Source organism: Triplophysa dalaica, chromosome 16 (assembly GCF_015846415.1).
Source record: "Triplophysa dalaica isolate WHDGS20190420 chromosome 16, ASM1584641v1, whole genome shotgun sequence".
Lineage (NCBI taxonomy): Eukaryota > Metazoa > Chordata > Actinopteri > Cypriniformes > Nemacheilidae > Triplophysa > Triplophysa dalaica.
In genome coordinates this window covers 17,847,798-17,874,864 of record NC_079557.1, presented here as the reverse complement: position 1 = coordinate 17,874,864, position 27,067 = coordinate 17,847,798, and the positions used below count along the sequence as shown (strand labels likewise).

Genomic DNA, 27,067 nt, shown 5'->3' with positions numbered 1-27,067 from the left:
GTGTCTTGCTCAAGGACACACTGCTGGGATCGAACCAGCAACCTTTGATTACCAGTTCAGTGGTTTAACCCACTAGACCACCATCTCCACTTGGTTCAAAACAAACACAATAGTATGACCAGTTACAAAACTTTGTCTTTTATTGGAAATTTAAAAGCGAGAGATATGGGGGGGGGTATAAGGAATTGTTCAAAAGTATTGATGTCTAATGAGCTATATGTGTCACGTGTGCTGGCAGAAGAAATCGTCCAAACAAAGGGTATTCCAAAAATAAAGTACTTTTAATCCACATCTAAAAGGCAAACAGGGAATCAGGAACACAACACACGTTACCATAAACAATAGCAGACAATGAACTGAAAAACACACAGGGCTTAAATACAGGGGAAAACGTAATCAAGGGAAACTGAAACAGGTGAGGGACTAATTAACTAATAATGAAAACAACTTTTTCTCAGTCGGAAAAGGGTGGCTTGCCCACTTCAGGTGGGTGGAGAGTCCCTGCCTCAAGTGGAGGAGTTCCAGTATCTGGGGGTCTCGTTCACGAGTGAGGGAAGAATGGAACGGGAGATTGACAGACGGATCGGTGCAGCTTTTGCAGTAATGCGGTCGCTGTACCGGTCTGTCGTGGTGAAGAAGGAGCTGAGCTGCAAGGCGAAGCTCTCGAATTACCGGTCAATCTACGTTCCTACTCTCACCTATGGTCATGAGCTGTGGGTCATGACCGAAAGGACAAGATCCCGGATACACGCGGCTGAAATGAGCTTTCTCCGCAGGGTGTCTGGGCGATCCCTTAGAGATAGGGTGAGAAGCTCGGTCACTCGGGAGGAGCTCAGAGTAGAGCCGCTGCTCCTCCACATCGAGAGGGGGCAGCTGAGGTGGCTCAGGCATCTTTTCCGGATGCCCCCTGGATGACTTCCCCGGGAAGGTGTTCCGGGCATGTCCCACCGGGAGGAGACCCCAGGGAAGACCTATGACACGCTGGAGGGACTATGTCTCCCGGCTGGCCTTGGAACGCCTCGGTGTGCCCCCGGAAGAGCTGGAGGAAGTGTCTAGGGAGAGGGAAGTCTGGGCATCTCTGCTTAGACTGCTGCCCCCACGACCCTGCCCAGGACTAAGCGGAAGAAAATGGATGGATGGACAGTGACATTACCCCCCCTCCAAAAGGCATGTCCTCGCGCAAAAACAGCACCAAATGGGGAAGGGGGTTGGGCGGGCTCTGGATGGCCGGACGGGACCGGCTGGAAGGCCTCTGGAAGGCCGGAGGGGACCGGCGGGAAGGCCTCTGGAAGGCCGGAGGGGACCGGCTGTAAGGCCTCTGGAAGGCCGGACGGGACCGGCTGGAAGGCCCCTGGAAGGTCAGATTGTCCTCTGGAGAGATTTTGAGCCGCAGATAATCCATATTTTGAGGTCTGCTACTGTGAGAATCTGGATTTCGTCCTGTCCCCCACAAATACTTCATCTGTGTTTATGGAGGGGTCCGGAAAAAACAAAAATTGTTGCGTATGCAAATCAAAACTGCCCATTAAATAATGACATAAAGCCTCTGTTTTTTTAGCACTCTGTTAAATAACATGAATCATAAACAAGCGCAATTGATCAGAATAACAACTTCAAACTTGCATGATATGACTTTAGAGAATGCCATGTTTATAGGCTATCCAGAAAAAAGGAACATTGAACAAACGTCTGTAAATCCGCAATTGCCGTATCCTAGCCAACGGAAGAAGTCAGAAATAATCTGCTTTCATTGCGAAGGAGGGGCCATTACAAACGAGAGTGCAGACAGTTGCACAAGTTTCGCACACACACACACCACAGAGCAGACATGAGAACACGGGTGCTTCATATGCCTCCTGTGGCAGCATGCCAACAGGGGTGAACACCATGATTAACCCCTTGTTATTGTCTCAGTTCAGGGATGACACTGGTTTCATTGACATGGAACCTTATAGGGCTAAACTTAAAACAAACAAACCTGTCCACATTAAACAATACCCTTTGTCTAAAGATAAGGAACGAGGCATTCAACATTTGATTGAAAATTTTGTCAAGCAGGGTGTCCTCGAACAAACACACTCACCATATAACACACCAATTGATCCTGTTTCTAAAGCGGATGGGAAAACTTGGAGATTAACTCAAGATTTAAGAGCAGTTAATCAGTTAATGTTTTGACTATTATGAATTCAGTGCCACATTCGCACAAGTATTTCACAGTAATTGATTTGTGTGCAGCCTTTTTCTCTGTACCTGTACACCCAGATACTCAGCCTTTGTTAATATTTACATTTAAGGGGCAGCAATATTCGTGGAAACGCCGTGCTCAGGGCTATGTAGACTCACCCGCTGTCTTTTCTGCAGCAGCGCACAGAACTTTGGCCAAAATGACTGATCTGCCTTCATCAGTTTATGTTCTTGAGTTTGCAGGTGACATCCTTGTGTCGGGGGAGACGGAGGAAGACTGTGTAAAAGTATCTTTGATAGTTTGCAATGTACATGCTGAAACAGGTTTTAAAGCCTCGAATGAGCACGATAGGCACCTGAGGGGTCTGATAGATCACAAAGCTCTGCCAAACACAGCATTGGAGTGGACTGCGGAAGCTGATGAACATTTCAATGCTTTGAAAGCAGCCATCACGACAGCACCAGCATTGGGCCTGCCGGACTACACCAAGCCTTTTCACTTGGATGTTAGGGAGACAGTGGGTGCAGCTCTAGGGGTCCTATTGCAACTTCATGGCTCAACATCTAGGCCAGTTACATATCTGTCTAAGAAGTTAGATAACATAGTCACAGGTATGCCAGCATGTCTCCGTGCTGTGGCTGCAGCTGCTCTGATTGTACAGATGGCTGAGAAAACTGTGCTGTCACACCCTTTAATATTATATGCATCCCATCAGGTAGGTGTAATTTTACACAACATTCAAACACAACACATGACAGCGCAACGACGCTCAGGTTACGAGGCTACTCTGCTGGCAACAAAAAATCTTAGCATTCAAACAACAGCAAACGTTAATCCTGCTTTGCTGGGTATTTTGGGTATGGTAGACATTGCAGATTTTAATGTTGAACATGATTGCATCTTTGAACTGACCACTTCTTACTCTTCTAGGTTCGATCTGTTGGACACGCCCCTAGAGGGGGGAGAACACATTTATGTTGATGGGTCTTGTTCAAAGCCATCTGACGGTGTCTACCTCTGTGGCTATACTGTGATTTCCGATTCAGGAGAGGTAAAAGAAGCTTTTGCTCTGGACTACAATTCGGCTCAAGCAGCAGAGTTGATAGCATTAATACGGGCCTGTGAGCTAATGACAGGAAAGAGAGTAACAATTTAGTTCTTCACCATTATGCCAAAATGTGGGAAGCGAGAAGTTTCAAAACTGCTGATGGAAAGCCAATAGCAAATACAAATCTGATAGGACAGTTAACTGAAGCAGTTCAGCTTCCGCTCGAAGTGGCCATAGTGAAGGTCAAGGGTCACGCTTCGGGGGGGATGAGAGATGAACAGGGTAGAATAGCACTACCGAAACTAGGGTTAATCATCCTAATTAGACATAACCATGGGTTATCTCACACCAGTTGTGCAAAAGTAGTTCAAGCAATTAATCAATTGTATTGTATAGCCGATGTTCATGAAACAGTTAAGCTTGTTTTGGATGCATGCTTAACATGTGCTCAGGTAAATCCGCACAAATCAGCTAAGCACGATGCATTGACACATCCGGAAGCTCCTTTTCAACATTTACAAATTGATTTTACGCACATGCCACCGATAGGAAATCTAAAATATCTTTTGGTAATTATTGATCGATTCCCAAAGTGGCCTGAAGCATTTCCACGCAAAGAAGATGCTAAAACAGTGGTAAAAATCTTAACGAAGGAGATTGTGCCCAGGTGGGAATCAGACAACGGGACGGGTTTCACGTCAAAAGTAACACAGCTCTTAGCAAAAGCATTGTCTATTGATTGGCATTTTAATATTCCTTATCATTCGCAAAGTGCAGCAGTCGTGGAGAGATGTAATCGAACACTTAAAACACGACTAACAAAAGCTGTACTCGATACAGGAAGAAAGTGGCTTGATTTATTGCCTGCAGTCTTGGCAGAAATAAGGATGACCCCATCTTCCACGACAAAATTGTCACCGTTCGAGGTACTAATGGGTAGACCTTTCCCGACCCCGTGGGTCAAAGGCAGCGCAGGCATTTCTTGTTTAGGTTATCGTCAGGTGATCCAGGAGGACTATGTGACTTCCCTAGTCGAAAAGTTAAATTCTATTTGTGCTGATGTTTCTTTGTGCCTTGCTCTTCCCTCAGAGCAGCCTACTCATAACTTTGATCTAGGACAAAAAGTGTTTGTGAGGAATCTGAAGCCAACAAAGGTTGGAGAACCAAAGTACCACGGACCCGCGACTGTGATTGCCGTAACAGGGACAGGAGTTCTGATGGACTACCAGCCACAGTGGATACACGCTTCCAGACTGAAGTTGTGTTCTTCAGGAGAGCAGGCAAGCTCAATTTAACATAGAATCTCACAAGGGGATTCACCTTACTACACCTCAGGGTGGAGAAAGCACTGACTAAGCTGAGGAAAGAACTACCTTTCGTGAGGTGGGGGCCACCCAAAGCAAGAAGATAGGAGGCCCATTGAGCCAACAGTGCTGACTCTGTAGCTTCCCCTGAGGTGCATTGAGGGCCAATTCTATTCTAAAAAGGAAAAAGGGAAAAATTGTTATCCTAAGTGCAAATTTCCCTTGGAATTCATTGATATCAATTCCTATACTGCGTGCACACTTACAGAAGCCCTTATTGTGTTTGGCCCAGATATTCTTAAATTTTTGAATGATAGAACCTAACAGGCCATGGCACCCGTTCAGGCAGCCAGGTGGACTGCGTGGAACAACGATTATTCTAATCCTAATAAGTAAAATAATCACTGGTATAATCCTAAATTAAGAAGTAAAATTAGAGAGAAATGAACAGTTTACAACAGACATGATTTTAAATGATGATGGTAACTGCGAGATGCCAAAACCAATGTCTCTTATAGTACAAATGACTCTGAATATTGAAGAAGGCAAACCACATAAAAATACGCGAATGGAACTATCATTTTATTAAAGATTTTGTATTAACACCTTGTTCTTTTAAGGGACACAGGACTGCTTGTAAGACCGTTGGTCTGAAAGTGGCCATTGTGAGAATCTGGATTTCGTCCTGTCCTCCACAAATACTGCATCTGTGTTTATTCCAATATTCATCATATGTATTCATTCCTTTATCTTATTATTCACTTCTATTCATAATATTTGCTCCTTACTTTCTTGTTGTTTAACCTCGTTGAAAGTTGTATCGGATCTTATGCTGTCTTATGTTGATATAAGCATCTGTTGTTCTCCATCTCAAGGCTCCTAATGATGCCTATGGACAATTGTTTTTTTATTGTAATATTAAATATGTAATCATATCTGATTGTTCAGGAGGAAAGACTAAACAGAAAGTCTGGTGATTTTCCACTGTTTTGGTGGTTTTATATGACGCCTCCTGATGCAAGCTTATAAGTATTAGTCCTTAAAAATAAACTTTGGACTCTGATTGAACAAGCACTTGTGTCTGTGTCAAACTTTGTCTCCAGGACTGAAACTCTGTTTGTTCAGTCGACTAGACTCTTCAATCGTAGAATATTGTTTAGACAAGGGGACATAAGAAGTTTACATCCGTACAGCTACTCTGTCACGTGTGCTGGCAGAAGAAAGCATCCAAACAAAGGGTATTCCAAAATAAAGTATGTTTAATCCACATCTAAAAGGCAAACAGGGAATCAGGAACACAACACACATTACCATAAACAATAGCAGACAATGAACTGAAAAACACACAGGGCTTAAATACAAGCGAAAACGTAATTAAGGGAAATTGAAACAGGTGAGGGACTAATTAACTAATGCATGCAGCATATTGTGTTGGACTGTGCTCGTTAACAGTTTGTTTTGAATACAATTTATGTTTTTTTACTGAATAATCGAAATTGAGTTTGGAGTTTTACTTTTATTCTTGTTACATGCCAGCTGAATGGACAATAAATGGATAGGCATATCCGACTTTATTCAAATGGAATGGACAATGACTTTTTATTTAAGGCAAAGAACGCATTAGAAACAGACTTCTAAAAGTCTCTACAACGTCTCTTCACCTTGGTCTCGTGACAGTTTTGCAGCTTTCCATCGCCTCGTTCTCTGTTGGTATCTATGCCAGTTAAGGGTTAAATCAAGGACTAAAATTCAGAGCTTTGAGCCCTCCCCAATGGACAGCATGCCAAACATTCTGAATTTACTAGTGGGCAGTTGCTAGCCATCCATTGTTGTAAATTAATGTGTTTCGTGGGGGCTTGAGGAGAAATAGAGGTGAGCATCATCAGCCAACATTAACAGTGAAAACTAACAAACATGTCCCTTAATTTTAGCTCCTGGGGAAGCATATATAGTGTGAAAAGCAGAAGCTCTAACACTGAGCCCTGTGACATCTGTACTGAACTTCTGATTGAAAAGACACCTCACTGTTTACATGCAAAAAACGGTCTGATAGATACGATTTAAAACAATGCCAGAGCAATAGGCATTTTTTTTGCCTATTCAGAAGGATAATGGGGTCTGTAGAATCAAATGCAGCACAACGTCATGATCAAATGACAAAAGCAGATTTGCAAAGTTGTTTTATATATTATAAGTACAAATATTTACATCTTTAACATGTGTGGACAGTGAAACAAAAAAACTCAATTACATGTTTTTAACACTTTATTAATAAACAAACAGATGCATTTGAACATATTTTTTTTCTATTTTGGATAGTGTATATTTGAATAAATATCATACCACAGATTCTTTATACCTACAGCATATAGAGAGATTTTATCCCAGCTAACTGCCTTGTTTCCTAAATATCATACACCTGCCTGGCAAATGTCTTGACCTTCTGTCAACCTAAAGTTATGGGAAGTTAAAAATTAAATACACAACCCTTCCAAAGCACATAAATACTGGTTAAATAAATTGATTACAGAAGAACAGAAGAAAAAAGCCAACATGATGAGAATGATAAATATCCCAAAAGTCTCCTGTGCCCATTCTGGTCAAGTATTTCTAATAAATGAGTAAACAGTTATATACAGCCTATTCTTTAGATTGTGTTAAATTAGGTCAGCTCATACATTTGTATTGCTTTGTCAAGTTCAGAATAATAAATGATTATACAGTTTTTCCAGTGTGCAAAGTATTTAGGTCCAAAATATTTCATTCTTGTCACAATGTCTATTGTACAGACATTGCATCTCTCATAAGGCACATTGTTTCAGTGCAACAACTTCCCAAACCACCTCTGTAGAGCAAAAATCGTAATACCTTACGATATCTATCAAAGAGGCAGCTGTCTCAGTACTGAACTGCACTTTTTTTTTCTCCACACATTTGCTTTGAAACAGCCCAATTTTGCTTTAGTATAAAAATACATACTTTCATATGGATAAGAAATACAATGATAAGGGACTACGGAGGCAATACAAATTTTAAAATGAATATGTCAATATTACTTGCAAATCCCATTTATATCTTTCTAGTTATTTCAAGGAATACTGTAACATAGTTTTTATAAGATATCCAATTGTTTTAATCTTCTAAATGGTAGGATTATTATGCAGCTGAGAATGAAATAAAAAATGGATGAAACATTTTAAATAAAATACATTTCAGAATCAGGATGAAGATGGATGAGGACGTTTTAAAATGTTTTAAAATGTATCCACATGATTAGTAACTCAATTCTTATTTGTCTCCTTATTGTGTCATATATTCTTTAAAACTTCAAATTTTAATCTCAAGTTTCCTTTTGTTTACGATCTGATTGCTAGCCTTTCGATTCAGATTCCAAATTGGAATTGATTTTTGATTCCCAACCCTATTTGGGAATTAAGATGTTATGAAGTATATAATTCTTAAGTTCACAAACTGAATAGTTCACAGGGTGGTGGGCTGTCCAGCGGCTGAAAGACAAGAAAAATATAGAGCATGTGACACTGAAAATCTGCTGACGGAATTTAATACACCTTAATAGTGCTGAACAGTGTTTGAACCGAGGGGGGCCTAGGGGATCCTGGACCTACCATAAGCATTAAAGGACCAACCATAAGTCCTGAAATAATTAACTTGGGAGGTCTCCAGTCTTAAAATTACAATAATAAAACCATATTTCGGTCAAATGATTGTGCTAAAACAAAGCAACATTGCTTGTTATCTGTCCACATTTCATAAGAAACAAAAAATGTATTTAAGCTCAAGAAAGCTGCATGCTGTTCACAAAAGACATTTACAGACAAATGTTGCTGAGAGACACCACAAAATGCAGAACCTCTGTTTTATATTGAATATATTCAAACTAAATATTGAAGAAGTTTTCTTAAAAATGAACAGGTACTATAATTCATGCATGTAGTCTTACTTTATATTAATAAAAAACGACAAAAAACCTATGTTTTGGCAAATCATTTGTTCATATGGATTTATACTTACACATGATCAACATTATCAGGGGATTAATCACATTTGCAACAGTCAAAAAACAGGCCTGAACAGCGACTATTGACTTTTGACCTGCTCTCTTTCTGCAGCTGTTCATATGGATCTCTTAAGGGATTATCAACATTTTTAATACATTTATTGTGTTTAAAGTTATCAAATTACTGTGATCGAATCTATCATATTACTGATGCCTGTACTGGCATCTCCGTAAAGGCAATAGTTTGATATAGGCTACATATTGGTTGAGTAGTCAAGACAAGTCAATTTTATTTATATAACTTCATTGTGCAGTAGTCATCGTTGATGTTTTTTCAAAGGGCTGATTGGGGACCCCCTAAGAACTTTGACACAATTCGAGCACTATTTGGAATGAACTAAATATTATTAGAATTTACATATTCCAAAAAACATTTTTACGGTTTGAAAATCCTTTTTAAGATCACGAATTTGAATACAGCATTACTGTAGCATTCTAAAAGTTGATATTGGGAGATAAACTTACAGCGGGAGCGGATATAGCACTGATGGCAGTTGAGGAGTCCATTTCTGATCCTCACGTCTGTTCCTGTGCTGGTGTCACCCAGCTGCCCCTTACAGATTCCACACTAAGAGAATAATGAAAGGGCAACATAACATACATAAAACAACTGTTTACTGTTACTGCCTCAAACACACCAAATGTTGTCATATTTTGTTACTTTATTCATAGGGAATTAAAAAAAAATATGAATAAATATAATTAAAGGTAACACTTTAGTATAGGGACCAATTCTGACTATTAACTAGTTGCTTATTAGATGCCTATTTTTAGCATATTGGCTGTTTATTAGTACTTATAACGCACTTATTCAACATGACCATATTCTACTTCCCTATTTCTACCTAACACCTAACAACTACCTTACTAAATATTAATAAGCAACAAATAAGTAGTTTACTGAGGTGAAAGTCATAGTTAATGGTTTATTAATACAGAGAATTGGACCTTAAAATAAAGTGTGACCAGTTTCATTTCACTTTTTTTGTTGTATGCTGAATAAGCTTTTATTTCTTTTCTTTGTTGTTTTAAAATGTTTTACAATTGCCATAGCACAAACTGAAGGCCCCTTTTTTGTACTGTGCATCGCTTTGCAGCCCTCCCAAATAAAAAACTATAATCTTAAACTTAGAATTTTAATTCAACCAAAAACATATTCAGCTATACAATGCTGGAAAATATCAATTCATTTGGCTGGTGGTCTTATTTTTCTGATGTTTGATTGCATAAAATTGAAGATAAATATACATATTTTATAAAATGCCACAAAAACTGTCGCCTCCCAGGCAGCCACGCCCCCAGTTTGGGAACCACTGTCATAGCATATTTTTTGTGATATGTATTGGTGTATTGTAATCCCCCTAGTAATTTTACAATTTTAATATATCTATAAACACACAAATACCTTAAAGCACTGAATGTGGAAGTAAAGGCTGAGAGTCTCAATAATCATAGCTGCCCCTTTGCCAAGTGGGTTGCCACAACTTGAACACAGCTTCCTTCCACTGACAGACCTGCAAAACAAAACAAAGAATTAAAATGAAATGAACTGCCAAGAATTTGCTTTTGCAATGTGGGATGCTTGGGCGGCGGGATTGGCCAAAGGATTTCACTAAGGATTTAAAAAAAAGTTATTTTCTTAACTTCAATACAAATATACACATTAATTTGGGATATTATACATTTTAAAACAGATTATTACTGAGCGTAATATTTGTACTTATTAATGTTGTGTCACATACCTAAGATTTTTAACTTTGGTTTAAATGCGGCTCTCTTCAATGTCACTTTTTAACCAGACGTCCAATCACAGTGGGGACGGACAAAATACCACACTCACAAGCTAAGAAATTCTACCTGTACAACCGTTTTTGGTCTCTGAGTGCACTCCAGGCTCTCACAGTACTATGTTGTGATTAAACAATCTGCCAAATCAGTCTATATTTCAATATTTACATAGGCTATATTCCCACTTGTGTAGGATATTTTATTTCTTATGTTTGTGCGTATGTGATTGCATTTTTGTCTCTGCATTCACTGTGGACAGCAAAGAAAGAATTTTGTTATAGGGAAACTTGTTTACCTCACTATGCACATGACAATAAACGATTTGAACTTAAGGGCTTATTATTTTCAGAATATCTTTTTGGTTTCAGTTAAAGGCAAGAGTTGTCCTTTTCATTTGATTTGCATTTTTATCTAACATTTTTAATTAGGGGCCAACCCCGAAGGTTCTATGGCCACTACTGATTCGGTTGGTATTATTATTATTCTTCTTCCCTAAAGGGAGTCTATGGCAGCCCTATGAATGTATGTAGGAAAATTATTAAATTTGGCACACTTGTAGTGGTGGTCCTCAAAAATACAAGTATGGGGTCTCTTGCACACCCTCTATACCGCCACCAGCAGTTAAAAAATTTACTTTTTAAAAAACCTGTAACTTTTGAACCCATTGATCTACAGAAATTCTACTTAGCACATGTTATTCACTGTCACACTCATCGCATTCCATGTGTTACATTAAGACTCTGCCCATCGGAGGCATGACATGACCCCACGGAGATGCGATTTTCGACCTTGTTAAAAAGTTATGACTCGCAAACTTTTCAAAGTTGACCCAAACATGGATCTGAGGCCGTATCTCGGTCATGCTTCAATCTATTGGTACGTAACTGCGCTTCATCGACACCTCGCAATGGGGTCCGTGTCAATTTTGGGAACAGCGCCACCTATGGGTTACAAGAGTTGCAAATTAGCATTTTTGCTCGTAACGTTGAAATGTTTTATCAGGAAATCGTGATCTCGGTGTCTATGAGTTCCTCCGGTCATGCCGTTTCGTATGATTATGATTCTGTCACGATGAATGGCCTGTCCGCCATTTTGAATTTAGTCATAAATCGTGATATCTTTTAAATCGTATGATATATCTGCACCAAATTTGGTATGCACCATTTAATTACAGTCCCAGATGTATTTGTGATGTTTTAAGACAGCCCCTCCTAGCGTTCACGAGATCAATGCTTTTTATACAATTGATTATAACAATTTTTCGAGAAATTCCTCTTCAAAGTTGAATGTGACATTGTCTCTTTCTTGTAATGAAGTATTCTGACCGTATGTAACGTGATGTGCAGTACTTCGCAAAATTAGAGTTAGGGTTATATTCTTGCGTTCATTGTCACTTCTGATATTTGTTTCTCTTGTATATTATATGAGAAATATGTCAATATGTAACAACAGAAATAAGTTAAGTACAAAATGACATTCTTTCTGTCACTTCTTACATATGTTCCTCCTATACACTGTATTTGTGTTACTTTTGCTCTACTGTCTCATTTCAGGCTACTTATACCTCATCTTTTGTGAGGAGCCCGGTTGTGGGATGTCAGATCACAAGTCACTTGTGTGGAGTCTTTGCGGTCAGCGGTTCGGAGTGTTCCGTGCTTGTGTGTAAATTGTGCGCTTTTTTCTTTGCTCTCACCTATTCTTCTTGACCAGTCCGTTTTTCACAAACTTACTCTCTCTGCCATTTTGCCTGTTGCTGCTTGCAACTATATTTAATTATAGTTTTCGTTAAAAAACATAACTCCGGCACTCCCAGCTCAATGTCAAGTTACGCCTATAGCTGGCACAAATATATTACCGTCCACAAAAATATTCTTAGACATTTAAGCAAATACCAAGTTTAGATCAAAGATTTTTACATTTTAGTAGAATGACCAAAAACCCTTTGACAGCAGTGTATTTATGGGTTGAAACAGAACTGTGTGGATTTGACTGATTGTGTTTGGCTTTTATAACTCTGCAGAGACTTTTAGGTCAGTAGGTGTGACAGCTGTGTAACTGTGTTGTACCTGTTTGGGGATGGAGGTGGTTGTGTGCCTGTTAATGACGGTGATGTAGATGAATTTGACACATTTTTCTCTATAGAGCCAGACCTAAGGATGGATAGCCACATGCAGGGTTCAACCCTAATGCACACACACACATGCTTACCCAAGTTCTTAATGATGAATTCACAAAAACTGTCAATTGAACAAAAGGCTGCACATCTGTCCAACCAGCATGTGAACTAAACAAATAAATAAATAAAATTGAAGGAATAAATGTTGCAAAATTGCACACACACACACCTTTTGCGTCCACCGGGTTTTGTCTGTGATGTACTCTTCCAGGTCTCAGTTTGCTGCGATTGTTGTCTGTAGCTCGGTGGCACATCTTTCACAAAGAATAATGCATACATCTTGTATGAACTGATTCAAATTGATACTAAATGGATTCAATACAATTAGATACAAATCACTATGAAACAAAGAATCAAGTACAAAGAATAAAATCTTAAATATCAACACTTGTCAAACATGTCAAATATTTTTTTCTGAACATTTGATTTATACAAATGTTTTTAAACACCTTTGTTTGACAAGATTTGGAAATAAACACATTTCAGAATTTTTACCCCTTTATGTTCAAAACATCATAACTATGTTCTAAACGTCATAATTACATTCAAAACATCATGACTGAACAATTTAAAGGCAGGGCAGGCAATTCTTTAAAATGCACACGTAGCTTCACAAGTGTAATCTTGATTATTAATTACATACTAATATTAAATACAATTGAAACGAAAAATCTCCTGTCCCTGCATTCAGAAATACCATAAACTAGTGAAAATGACAAGCTTCAGTCACACACAGTCTGGCATCGATGCAATTTTTATAAATTATGGTGTTTAATATTTAATCAGTCAAAATTATTCAAAATTGGCAATTAAACACGTTGGTGAGACTAGACTCACCATGATCAGACTGCAGTGTAGTCGGTTTCTCTATGTTCTTGTCTTCTGGCCCTCTCTGGCCATAGAAATGATCCACAGACCCATGGCCTTGGGGTGGAGAACTAATACATGAAAAAGTGAGTATGCAAATGATTAAAATATTGAGGCATTAGAAAACAATGTGTTTTTATAATTTTTCATAATACTCATGGGTATAACATGAATAAAAAGAACAATTCATCCAAAAAAGAAAAAATTCTAATTATTTATTTGACCTATTACATGCTGTGAGAAACAGATGCAAGTCATATTAAATAATTCATTTTCTATTCAGTATAACTGGACTGACAAACCAATATTTATTTACGACAAGCAATTGCATCTGAAATCTATGTGTAATGATGATGAAAAACAATGGCCAAGTTTATTTTGAAACTTCGAAGCAAATTGGTTTGAAGTGACACATGAAGGGTGGAATTTGCATTTTTGGATGAAGCCCTTAAAGTTTGTTCCCAGACCTTACTGTCATCTGTAAAGACATCTGTCTTTGGGCTGCATCACCGATGATATTTTCTCCTTGCCTGCAGACCTCAGAGCTCTGACATGCAAAATACTATCAGTATCTTTAATATGCTGAAGCACTGTTACTGTAAATCCTGTAAATCATACCTGTGTCTCTAGTGCCTTCTGCTGGCGCACTTGCTCAGGCTGGGAATGGGTGATGCTGTTTGTGATGCCAAGGGGTGAATGTGTAATTGATTTGTAAGGGGTTAGTGGGGTCACAGTCTCTTCCAGTATTTTCTGCTCCTGTACTGACAGAAAATGACGTTCACTGGGACACATGCAAAAACTATTTACATTTCTCACAGAAAATTATTAGCTAAGCTATTCAGCTATCCTGGCGAATATCTTCATTATTACATTTTTTTTTACATTTATTCATTCACGTGGCAGATGCTTTTATCCAAAGCGACTTACAAGAAGGAGTATAGCTTCTCTGTCATGGTTCTGCCTCCTTATGGCTTGATTTCCTAGTCTTGTGGCAGGATCATGACAGAGCCATGAGTTTTGTGTGGAGAGAAACATATCATTGTCGGTCACGACCATGGATGTTTGACGTTGTGTTGTTGTTTACATTTAGTTTATCTTTTGCCCCCTCGTGGGAAGTGTTTTATTTTGTATTCTTGTTTTGTTAAAGTGTTTCTAGATTGTGTTTTATTGTTATTATTCCCATCGTTGGTCTTTGTTTTGTGTTTTAGTAAATCATTATTTTGTTAAAAAACCTTTCCCTGCTGCCTGCGCTTGGGTTATCTCACACCGCTCGTGACACCCTCATCAGTCATGTAAGTAGTTTATATATTTCATAACCTTGCAGTTATTAAGCTGTATCTTAACCTAATTTCAGGGAAAGTTTGTTGCAGCATAACTAAAACTGTAAAAACCACCAGATTTCTGAATTTTGCCTTGATATTATGATTTAGTTTGTCATTTGTAAAAGTCAGCCTAACCTTAAATAAAGCAAATTTAGCCATCATTTAAACAAATTATCTACAAGGCTATTCTGCTATTCTAGCTTTTTCTTAAAATAATGAACAAGTTTCTTTTGACTCATATTATTGCTTTGCAAAACAGTTAAAAAATAATATATATTTTTAATATAAATAAAAACAACACGTATGATCGCACACAATTTAATCCTTGTGTGGTGTTTGGGTCTGGGACCCGTTTTCAATGCAAAAAATCATTAAAAAATAAAACATGTAATAAATTGTTCATTATTAAAAATCAGGATTATTCAAGAACTTACAGATTTTTCTTTTTATAGTACAGTTTTTAAGAGAAACAAATTACACCCTTGGTAAAAAAAAACATTGGCTGAGTAACCAAATATGAACACCATCCAAAGGTTAAATAAGGACGTTAGTATTTTCTTTAATATTCTTCAGTTTGATTTGATCAAATCAAATGCAATGTCATAACGTTTAAACAAGCTATGAGCTGGCATGTATTGATTCAATATTATGACCATATTAGAGAATTGAAAAACTGTACCAAATTTCTAAAAGTCTATTAACATTACAAAGATAACTCCACCTCCTCATGATATCGCCTTTCTTCCTCCTCCACCTCCTTCTGTGCCTGCTCCCATTCCCGCTTCAACTTCTCCTGTTCACGTCGATATTTCTCCTGTTATCACACACATGCATATCAGTCATTCAGTGAATATATTGGACTGCTTTAGGTAGTCCTCCCCTCACTGCATGTCCACTTCTCCTAGATACAGAAAGTTATTGTGTTCTTTTTATATAGAAAGGGAGTGAATAAGGGTGAGATGTGAGTATAAGTGATCATAAGGGCTTTGAAGGCTCAGAGGTAGCCAAAATCAGAAGCACAGTAAAGTTTTAAAGGTGAAATCATAGCAAATCGATGAAAAATAGAAAGTTCTGAATTTAAGGGTTATCAGCTTTAAGGTCTTTCCATTCCATTCCATTTTCTACAGCTTATCCGAACTACCTAGGGTCACGGGGAGCCTGTGCCTATCTCAGGAGTCATCGGGCATCAAAGCAGGATACACCCTGGATGGAGTGCCAACCCATCGCAGGGCACACACATTCACTCACTCATTCACTCACGCACGCACTCACACCCTACGGACAATTTTTGCAGAGATGCCAATCAACCTACCATGCATGTCTTTGGACCAGGGGAGGAAACCGGAGTACCCGGAGGAAACCCCCGAGGCACGGGGAGAACATGCAAACTCCACACACACAAGTCGGAAGCGAGAATCGAAGCCCCAACCCTGGAGGTGTGAGGCGAACGTGCTAACCACTAAGCCACCGTGCCCCCAGCTTTAAGGTCTTAAGATTCAAAATGTAAATAAAATAAATTTTATATATTAATAATAATATCTGCATGATTTTCCCTTTAAATAACATTGAGTAATCAGAATACAAACATTCCCAGGCAGGCACACACAATGGGACGCTAGCATCAGCTTATGATCCGTGTTAGATGTTCTTTGTGTTCAGCTGCTTAAGCTCAGAGTGAAGTACATAGACAAGATATTTCTTGCAATATGTGAAAAATCTTATCTACGATCACCTCCCTGAGACTGAATTAGTGTGACTGATTTGTGAGTCGTGCTGTGCACAGCTTGGAAAAAAATAAGAACAGGCAAAAGCGTGAGCTGTAACAGCTGACACATGCATCTACTTTTTTCTGAAAGTCTTACTAAAATAATAATTAGAGTTAAAACAGGGGTTCTCAACCTTTTTCACTTCAAGAACCCCCATTGTATTCAACAATATTTAAAGGCCCGACTCCCACTAACAAAACTTAAAACTTTCTACCCAATAAAACATTTTAGAGCATAATATTAACTGGAAAAAATTTTAATGGCCAAATAATATGAAATATCTTGTTTTTTGGTTTAGTTTTTTAAAGTATTTCAACGCAAATTTTGTCTCATTTTAAAATATTAGTCTACTTAAGGCCCCCTTGGAAACTCTCAACACCCTGTTGAGAACCACTGAGTAAAAAGAATGCCAAAGACACTTGTCTGGTTAGCCTGGTTTATGGGTCATGGTCATTTTGAGCTGGTGAAGCTCGGCCAGGTCTCAGTTTCAGCCCAGGCAGTTAGTTGTACCTGAAGCATACGTTCCTGTTCTCTCTGCCACCTCTCCTGACGTTTGCGCTCTTCCTCAGGGCTCCAAGAAAAGTGTTCAGCGTGCTTCATCAGATTCAGCACTGTGGGAGGTCCCTAACCACACCGTCCGCAACGACAGACATGCGCCACGCGAGGACGCACCAAATCACAATGATAAAGGTTTAGGAAGGAATAAATAGAGAGAAAGTTGGTCTATTACCCCTAAGGTATTCATGCTGGACCAACTCTACTAGAGCGAATGTGGAAGACAAGATGGATACAGTTGAAAGAAAAAGTATGTGAACCCTTTGGGCTTACTTGGATTTCTTCATAAATTGGTCATAAAATGTGTTCTGATCTTCATCTAAGTCACAACAATAGAGAAACGCAGTCTGCTTAAACTAATACCGCACAAACATTATACGTTTTCATGTTTTTATTGAACACAACATGTAAACATTCATAGTGCAGGGTGGAAAAAGTATGTGAACCTTTGGGTTTAATAACTGGTTGACCCTCCTTTGGCAGCAATAACCTCAACCAAATGTTTCCTATAGTTGCAGATCAGACCTGCACAACGGTCAGGAGAAATTTTGGACTATTCCTCTTTACAAAAGTGTTTCAGTTCAGCAATATTCTTGGGATGTCTGGCGTGAATCGCTCTCTTGAGGTCATGCCAAATTTTATGACCAATTTATGAAGAAATCCAATTAAGCCCAAAGGGTTCACATACTATTTTTTTCAACTGTATGTGAAGAGGGAGAAGTATGGAAAAATTCTGCTGCCGTTTCATCTGGGTATGAACATTCAGCACTTCAGCAGGCTTTACAAATCAGCTGTTTACATTGGCTGTTATACTTGCTTTGAGTTATAAAATGTTTTCCTAAATTGTGGAAATTGTGTTACTAAAAATATTTTTTTGTATTTTAAATATGTTTTATTATTCATTCTTAATTCAACACCAAATGAGAAACAGCAAGATACTAAAACAACCACAAAGTCTAAATGCGGAAAGAGGAGAACTGAATGATAGATGTGTTGATGTGTTATTACTTACATTTCCATCAGCTTGCTCAGCCATTTCTGAAAATAAAACCAATGAAATCAAGTTTCTACAACATGGACTTTAATAAAAAATTATTTTAGTAGCTAACAAATGACTGGTTAACTAAAATGGGTTGAGTTTAACTCTGAAAGAGTTCATTTGTTTTAGATTTACCTGTTGTTGGAACTTGACACATTGGTGTGGTTCTGTTATATTCATGGATGCATTTATCTGACTCATTTGTTGATTTCTGTTGGGACTCCATTGCTGAGTTTTTTAACTACAACCAAATTCATGGTCAATGTCAAATACATACAAATGCATAAACACAAATAACTTATTTTGATATTCATAATTTACAGTAATTGAGCACACAAAACGGTTCACATTTGAACTAACCTGTGCAGCATAGGCATCGGTGTGGATCGCATTCTCTTCAGACTGAAGTCGATTGACATCAGTTGTATCTATGCCCATTCGTGTGTGATATTCAGTGGATTGTCAAAATTTGAAATTTTGGCAAAGTATATTTTCATCATTTATGAAATATTGATATTATATGAAATACAACCCACTGGCCACACAAACTTTTTCAACTCAGCATTCATTTTGCTATTTTGGTTAAGCAGCATTAAAATACTTTTAATGAAATCCTGGTAAATTATGTTTTGTGCTTGGTTGTACAATGTTGTTGGTTTGTTTCATTTGATCAGTTCAGTTTTTTTTAGCAGAAACTCAATAAGCAGTTTCATCATAAACATTGATGTACATTTCATCATGGCATTATAAAAGATAGAGACACAATTCAAAGCTGACTAACCTGCTACATCTGTTTTTGTTTCAGACACTTCTGGGGATATTGAAACGCCCCCTGTCAGTGGAATAATTTCTCCTTCAATCTGCAAAAAGTAAGATTCACTTAGACCCCTGAACAACAGCATTTATAAACTCTCCAGTCAGGTTTTACTTCTTTAACTTCAGATCTTATGCTAATAGTCCATCTATGAGGTACTCATTAGGCAAGGCAAGTTTATTTATATAGCACATCTCATACACATGGTAATTCAAAGTGCTTTACATAAAATTATTGACAAAGAGAAATCAGACGTATCTTTAAGATGCAAATACTAGAAGATCACCAACACAACTTTAGTTCCCTTTCTGTCGGTCTCTCGACGTTGTGTCGAACCGACAGATGGGGTTCGCCCTTGAGAACCTGTCAACTTCGACTAGTTTAGAAAAAGGCTAGTTTACGTTTTTTTTTTTAGTATCGTTACTTATCACTGTCGTTGCTAACTTATTTATAACTTAAGATTCTAAACCAAAATTGATGCGTTTGGCGAGTAGTGCTAGCTTTAACTATCGCATTAACTTTAAGACCTTGCTTATACCTATAAAGCTCTATATGGTTTAGCTCCTCACTACCTAAGTGAACTTCTCGTGTATTACAGTCCTTCTATGGCAAGCCATTTTGTAATTTAACCCTTGAGGTTTACTATTGTCTATTTTTAGGCTACTAGTACTTATTATTTAGTCATAGTAACTATTCCATTAGATACTAGTACTTATTCATTAGATACTAGTACCTAAAAATTAGATACTAGTGCTTATTTATTAGATACTAGTACTTATTCAATAGATACTAGTACTTAATCATTAGATACTAGTACTTATTCATTACATACTAGTACCTAAAATTAGATACTAGTGCTTATTTATTAGAAACTAGCACTTATTCAATAGATACTAGTACTTAATCATTAGATACTATTACTTTTTCATTACATAATATTTAATCATTAGATACAAGTACTTATTAAATAGATTTAGTCCTTATTTATTAGATACTAGTACTTATTGCATCAGTGACTAGTAATTATTCTATTGTTACTAGTAACACATTTCAGATTTTTGCCATTGATTTCTATGGAGATCTGTCATTTAGATATCAACTATTCAGTTCTGACTAGTGTGTCTTCCAATAGTCACTAGTACCTATTTATTAGGTACTAGTATTTATTCTTAAAGTACTGATACTTATTTATTAGGTACTAGTACTTATTTTCAAGATACAAGAGCCTGCCAAACGGATACCAATGCTTATTTTTTATACAGACTTATTCATTGGATACTAGTACCTAATAAATATATACTAGTATTTATTCTATTTTTACTAGTACTTATTCATTAGATACTAGTACTTATTTATCAGAAACGTATACATGTTTATCAGCTACTAGTACTTATTAGATTTAGACTAGTACCTATTCACGAGATACTAGTACTTTTTTCAATAGTGACTAGTGAGATATTTTATTTTACTAGTAAGACTTGCGATTGAACTCTACAATGGTCTTTCTGAATAGTCATTACATATGACAGGTAAAAAAACAATTGTGACCAGTAAGATAAGAAATGTTACTAGTAACAACCGTAAAAGACACTAGTGTCTAATATATAAGTACTAGTACTTAATGAATTACTACTAGTGCCTATTAAATAGGTACTAGTAGACATTGAATACAAATCCAGTATTTAAAAACAAGTACTAGCATTTAATGAATACATACTAGTAGTATCAAAAAGAAACTAGTCATTATTGTAATACATACTAGTCAGAAATTAGTACTGATATCAAAAACAGAATAACTACTAGTACCTATTCATTTGAAGATATCTTCTGCCTTAAAAGGAACTAGTAAGATGTGTTCGAAGATATCTTGATTCAAACACATTATTGCATAAACATGATTACCCCTCTGTCATCCAATCAGAGTTAACATACTAATACTATGCAAAATGACGATGGCATTGTATGTTAGCTTGTCTGGCTAATCGGTTAGCACAAAAACACAAATAAGGATGTGTTTAGTATCACTATTTATTGTTTTTGATGTGGAATTTATTTATAAGTTTAACTTTGTTAGATGGTAAATTTAAATTTGGGATATTGCACGCGGGACTGATATTTGATGTAGCCTAACTGCGGATTTAGCACGAGGCTGAATCCAGCTTCTTATTCGCAGTTTCTTATTGACACTATCCATTCCACCTTAAAAACCTTAAGCATCCGATTTTCCAGTTTCTTATTCACGCTTAGCTTAGGGCCCATCTCGCCTTTCTCTTCTTTACATTTTTTTAAACTTTGTGTGTCTGTGGGCGTGTCCTGGTGTGTGTGTGTCCGCGCGTGTGTGTCTGTGCCTCCGTACGTTTGTCTGTCTGTGTGTGTGTGTGTGTGCGCATGTGTGTGTGTTTGTGGGCGTGTCTGTGTGCGTGTGTGTGTGCGTGTGTGTGTGTGTGTGTGTGTGTGAGAGAGAGAGCACCGAGGATGGGCTGCTGCTTGCTGTCCGAGTCAAAACATGCTGAATGCCCCTTGAGATGACAGTGAACTTCACGTGGAACCTCCATCACCCACTCCCCTTACCATTCTTAATATTACTTTGATAGAGCAGTTTTTAGGCAGCCAATCTCCACCATGAATATTAATCACATCCAATAGTACCAACATGTTTGAAAGTGCAATATTCTAGAGCAGAGCATGAAATACGGTTTATACATAATGAAGTCAATTACGTGTATATTTGTAAAAAGCATACTATACACAGTTTTATTATACTTAGCATATATATTATTAACTGTCTCTCTTAGCTCTTATTTAAATTAATTATTTTCATCATTGATATATTTTATTTTTATTCTATATATTTATTTTTTTCAAAAAACGTTCTGATCTATTGCTCTTATACAATTTATTATACACCTGTTGGTCTTAGCCAGTGCGTTAAACACACATTGTATTTCTACTATGTAGTTACATGTATATAGATTTATGTAAACTTTGTCACTTTTTGCATGTACAGAAAATGTCTATTGTCAGAACTGTGTATTTGTACAAGTATGTCTTTGATGGTGCGTTCAAAGTTCCACAGCTAGGTTAAACCTTGTTTTGATGTCTACCGTCATGCAAGAAAACAGACATTTTGCCGGTCTTATCTAAATGTGCATGAACATTCATCTTTTTGCAACCCAGCATGCCCTCGATTCTTCTCAAGTTCACTAAACACAAATTAATTTTCTTTCAATAAAGCTTCATTTTCTCTGTATTTGCTCGAGAACCTCCAATTTGCATCTTCTTTCTTACTCTCCGGCCCAATCTCCCTTACATATTACGTTGTCTTATTAATATTCAACATATAATTTGCATACTGAGTATAAGCTTAAACTAGTATCTATTATGTTCAGGATATCTTTGATCTAAAAAGTTACTTGTATGTAATGAATAAGAACTAGTATCTAATGATTAATTACTAGTATCTATTGAATAAGTACTAGTATCTAATAAATAAGCACTAGTATCAAATATTTAGGCACTAGTAGCTAATAAATAAGCACTAGTATCTAATTTTAGGTACTAGTATCTAATGATTAAGTACTAGTATCTAATGAATAAGTACTAGTATCTAATAAATAAGCACTAGTATCTAATATTTAGGTACTAGTATCTAATATTTAGGTACTAGTATCTAATGGAATAGTTACTAGTAACTAAACAATAAGTACTAGTAGCCTAAAAATAGATACTAGTAAACCTCAAATGTTAAATGACAAAATGGCTTGCCATAGTCCTTCACGTGAATTACACTCTCCTGTCAGTTGGTAATACCTAGAATTTCTAAATCAAGATCAGGTGGTAGATCCTTTTCCTATCTAGCACCTAAATAGTCTTCACTAAATTGGCATTTTCCTGCCGAGTTTAGCCCGAACTCTGATATAAAACACCTTAATAAGATAATCAGCGAATTTAGGAATATAGGCGTATTACATTTAAGATCCGCGAGAGCGATTCAACAGATTTGAACAGACTCGGTACAGATTTGAATCGCCCTCGCGGTACTTTAATGCGATATTGGATTGGATTCAATTTATTGTCATTACACATATAACAAGTACAGTGTGACGAAATGGATTCCAAACAATCTGCGCAGCCAAATATTAAGTTGAACGCAGCTGTTCCTGAAGTCACTTATTATACTCATCAGGGATCTCATGTACAAAGAATTGCGTTGAATTCATTCTAAAACATTGTGTACGGACAAAGCTGTACATGCACATTCTCAGGTTAATTTCACTCTTAGTACATCCAACAGTGAGCATGAGAGTTGGGGCTAAACTCTGCAGGAAAAATAGATCTGGCAGGCCAGAGTTGAGAACCGCTGGTCTAAAGCAAAGACAGTACATGCAGCTATTTTCTTCAAAGAGACATGCCATGAGCCAATAGAGTTTGAGTGTGAGAACGTTCAGAGTGTTTCATTGGTTGAAATGAACTGAACGAATGCGCCCTACTTAACGAGTCATTTGAGTCAAATCGAATTGAATGAACTGGAACATGTCGTTCATGGTCTCATGTTCTGTGTTCCAAGTTCCAACATCAATTAACTGATTTTTTCTGAAAAATAAAGATAACGACCTGGTTTAATTTCGTTCTAATGTTAAGTAAATTACATCAAAACAGTTGAATCTTTGTATGGAACATTTAATTACACCAAGTAAATTATTTACATTTAAGCATTTGGCAGACGATTTAATCTAAAGCAATTTACATTGCATTATCCTATACGTTTGTTTCTAAGTATGTGTAATCCCTTAATCAAACCCATTACCTCGGCGTTGTTAATGCCATGCTCTTACAACTGAGCTACAGGAAAGCTAAACCATTTAGATTTTAGTAGACTAAATATAATGTTTATTTATTCGACTAAAACTAAAATGATGGGGTTGACTTAAATGTCACTAAAACTAAATCAAAATTTGCAGTCAAAATTAACACTGGTATGACCCGAACTATTGAAGTACCAACCCAGAAAGCCCTACCCAGTTTTCCAGCCTATGTAGGAGTATGGTGTGATCTACCGTGTCAAAGGCAGCACTGAGATCTAGTAATACCAGAAATGATATTTTGCCTGAATCAGAATTCAATCAAATATCATTTATTATCTTTATGACCACTGTCTCTGTACTTGATGCTGACGGAAACCAGACTGATAATAGCCCAGGTAGCCATTTGAGTTTAAGAATTTGGTCAGATAATTGAAGACAACCTTTGGAATAATCTTACCTATAAAAGGGAAGATTTGATATTGGTCTGTAGTGGAGTAGGCGGGGCGAGACCGTTAGTCGAGGCTGGTGAGTGAGTGTTAATGAGTGTCAGCTGTGCGCGCACCGCTATCGTATCACGGAGGAGATCGGGAGCATAAGAGAACGAGCGACCGGACCGTCGATGAGAGAGGACCAGGCCTGGGTCTTTGTTATTCACGGACGACTGCCCGCTGTCTTTTACGTTGTTATTATTTGGATAAATGTTTAAATGTTTACCGGTTCCCGTCTCCTTCCTTCCTTTTAATTTAACCTTATTACAGTCTGTAGTTAGACAGTATGGTTTTGTCTAGATTGCTCTTTTTTAGTAAATGTTTGACAACTGCAGTTTTTAGGGACTCTGGAAAAGTTCCTGAAAGCAGTGAGGTATTTACTATTTTTAGGAGATCTGCTTTCAAACAGTTAAACACTCTGTTGAAAAAGGATGTGGGAAGTGTGTCAAGGCTGCAAGTTGACGCTTTAAGATGCTTTACAGTTTCCTCCAAGGTTTTATGATCAATTATCTGAAATTCAGACAGAGTTACTACTTTCTGATGTTGTTGTACTGAAGTCAGACTGACCTGACTGCCACATGGAGCTTTGCTGATTTCCATTCTGATATTATTGATCTTCAAGGAAAAAAGCTGAAAACGCTTAGGGGTGACCGGGATACTGCAATTCTTTGAAAAATAAACATTAGGTTGTTTCTAACCCATAATCCCAACATTGTCACAACGTAACTTCTGGTCGAAAGTTTTCAAACACTAACTCACTCACTCACTGATTCATATTTTTTCAACATTTTAGAAAAATAGTAAGCTCATCAAACTGTGGAATACTGTAAATAAACCTTTAAATAAAATAATTATGTTACGACAAAAATATCGAAACAACAAAATAATACTTGTGACAAGATTGTCACAGTGCTGTCACAGTGTTGTCTTTTAAAGGCCCACTAAAATTCCTTGGAATGCACAGCACTATTTGATTTTATTGATGTAATTTCAACTGAAAAATTCAAGGAGAAATATTGAGTGGCCACGCCCCCTTTTAAAATTACCAATAGCGTTTTGGTTATGGCACAGTCAACCTGGCAATGCTGCATTTCACAGTGCGATAGCCACAGTGGTGAAAGAGTTTATTGGAAAGAATAGGAAGATCATTCATAAAAGTAATGTGTCATTTGGAGCTTGTTATTAACGTTGGTGAGTGATACTGGCGTTTGTCTTCTCCTTTTTTATATAGAGCCTTAACATTCAATATTCAGTGTAGACTTTAAACGGGTCAGATACGTTTTGATTTTCAGCTGATTTGTGAATATGATCGGATCATATAATTTGCTCTGTGCTATCATATCTCTGAACCAGAGGACACACAAGTGCAACTGCTCGCTTTATACTGACACGAAATTAAGACTTTAATCTTGATGTTTATGCTATTTGAATCATCTCCCATGTAGTGCACTATGCGTCATTCTTTATGTACGACACCATAGGAATCAAAAATGAATTACACATACTGGAGGAAAATAGGTGAATAATGATTTAAACTTTAGCCTGATCCTCACAAAGAGCCATGATATGACTTCAGAAGACTAAATATAGTGCACTTACAGTGTAGTTTCAAGATTGAGGGTAAGAAAACAATGAGTCTAATTTTGTGGGATCACAGTGTGCTCTATTGTTTATTGTGTGAGATTGTAAAGGAAATTTCTGGTTCATCTCACCTCTGTCATCACTGTGGATGAGACTCCTGACGCATCAGTCTGTCTAATCTCTGTGTCCTGGGAGGGAGATGGGAAGAACTGCAGAGAATCTTCCCCCCTGTGTCTCTCTGGCCCTCCCCTCTCCTCCTCATCAATGCTGTGGACATCATCATCTCTCACTCCATTCACCCGCACTGCCTCATCCACCTGACATAAAGAGTCAGGCGTTTAACAAAGAAAACATGTCATCATGAATGATATGGAACAAAGCTCACCCGAGAACTTGAGAAACTAGGATTTCAAATGTGTGTAATAACAATTATTCTAGGAGGCATGAGTTGTTTGTACATTTTAGTTGTCCCTTGGAAATGTGGAAATAATTTACTGCATTCTTGATTAATGATTTTCTACTGCAAATTTATCACATACTTCAACACAATCTAAAATTATATTTATCAACTAAGCCATGGCTAGTGAATGACTGCACCTCTGTACATCCTTGAATTCACACTAGTAAACCATCATGAAAGATTTTAATGCAAATAGTGGGTGAGTGAGATTAAGGTGAGGATTATCATTAACTCTGTAAAAATAGATAGTCAATTATAGCCCCTAACCAAAATTACATAAAAAACGTGTGTGTTTGGGGAGGGGGATAGGGAGAGAGAAAGATGGCTATAATGTTTCACATATGATGTGTGTCTTTTTTTGTCTGTGTAAGAAGCACTTCACACAAAGAGAGTCGATTCATACACACAACAGAACACTAGACCCCATTCAACACACTCCCACTAACACACACTACTCATTCCAGGCACCAGAGGGCAAAATTTAGCTTTACGCATTTGGCAAACGTATTGTTTCTGTCTATGTGCAATCCCCTCAGATCGAACCCATGACCTTGGCATTGCTAGTGCCATGCTCTGACCACTGAGGCACAGGAAAACATCAGCTCTTACTGATGCTGTCTGAACCACCAAATACTGCCTCGACTAGTAAACCGAAGTTATTCATAAAACTTTGTTATGCAGTTTATTTCTATTCAGTGTGGACAGTATTACCTACAGGTTAAAATATACGGCAACAATTTTCTGACCCATGTTTTGTTTCAATCTGGTATAAATATAAGTCTTTTATG

At 37.4% G+C, this 27,067-nt stretch overlaps 1 protein-coding gene across 10 annotated transcripts in view; it reads right to left on the bottom strand.

The window, feature by feature from the left end:
- Nucleotides 1-6,792: 6,792 nt before the first annotated feature.
- Nucleotides 6,793-27,067, bottom strand: part of limch1b (LIM and calponin homology domains 1b) — a 166,530-nt gene continuing 146,255 nt past the window's right edge. For 4 of the 10 annotated variants that reach the window (XM_056769816.1, XM_056769818.1, XM_056769822.1 and 1 more), the window contains 15 exons: nt 25,951-26,136; nt 18,913-18,991; nt 18,492-18,559; nt 18,267-18,372; nt 18,105-18,130; nt 17,048-17,161; nt 15,493-15,585; nt 14,068-14,205; nt 13,917-13,996; nt 13,420-13,520; nt 12,752-12,836; nt 12,473-12,589; nt 10,024-10,132; nt 9,084-9,186; nt 6,793-8,046 (listed from right to left, as the gene is read on the bottom strand). In XM_056769816.1, coding sequence (XP_056625794.1) covers nt 8,021-8,046; nt 9,084-9,186; nt 10,024-10,132; nt 12,473-12,589; nt 12,752-12,836; nt 13,420-13,520; nt 13,917-13,996; nt 14,068-14,205; nt 15,493-15,585; nt 17,048-17,161; nt 18,105-18,130; nt 18,267-18,372; nt 18,492-18,559; nt 18,913-18,991; nt 25,951-26,136 — 1,431 coding nt within the window. In that variant the 3' untranslated portion in view covers nt 6,793-8,020. Of the gene's footprint in view, nt 8,047-9,083; nt 9,187-10,023; nt 10,133-12,472; nt 12,590-12,751; nt 12,837-13,419; nt 13,521-13,916; nt 13,997-14,067; nt 14,206-15,492; nt 15,586-17,047; nt 17,162-18,104; nt 18,131-18,266; nt 18,373-18,491; nt 18,560-18,912; nt 18,992-25,950; nt 26,137-27,067 lie in introns of those variants that run through there. The other 6 variants (XM_056769817.1, XM_056769821.1, XM_056769820.1 and 3 more) reach the window with 6 other exon arrangements.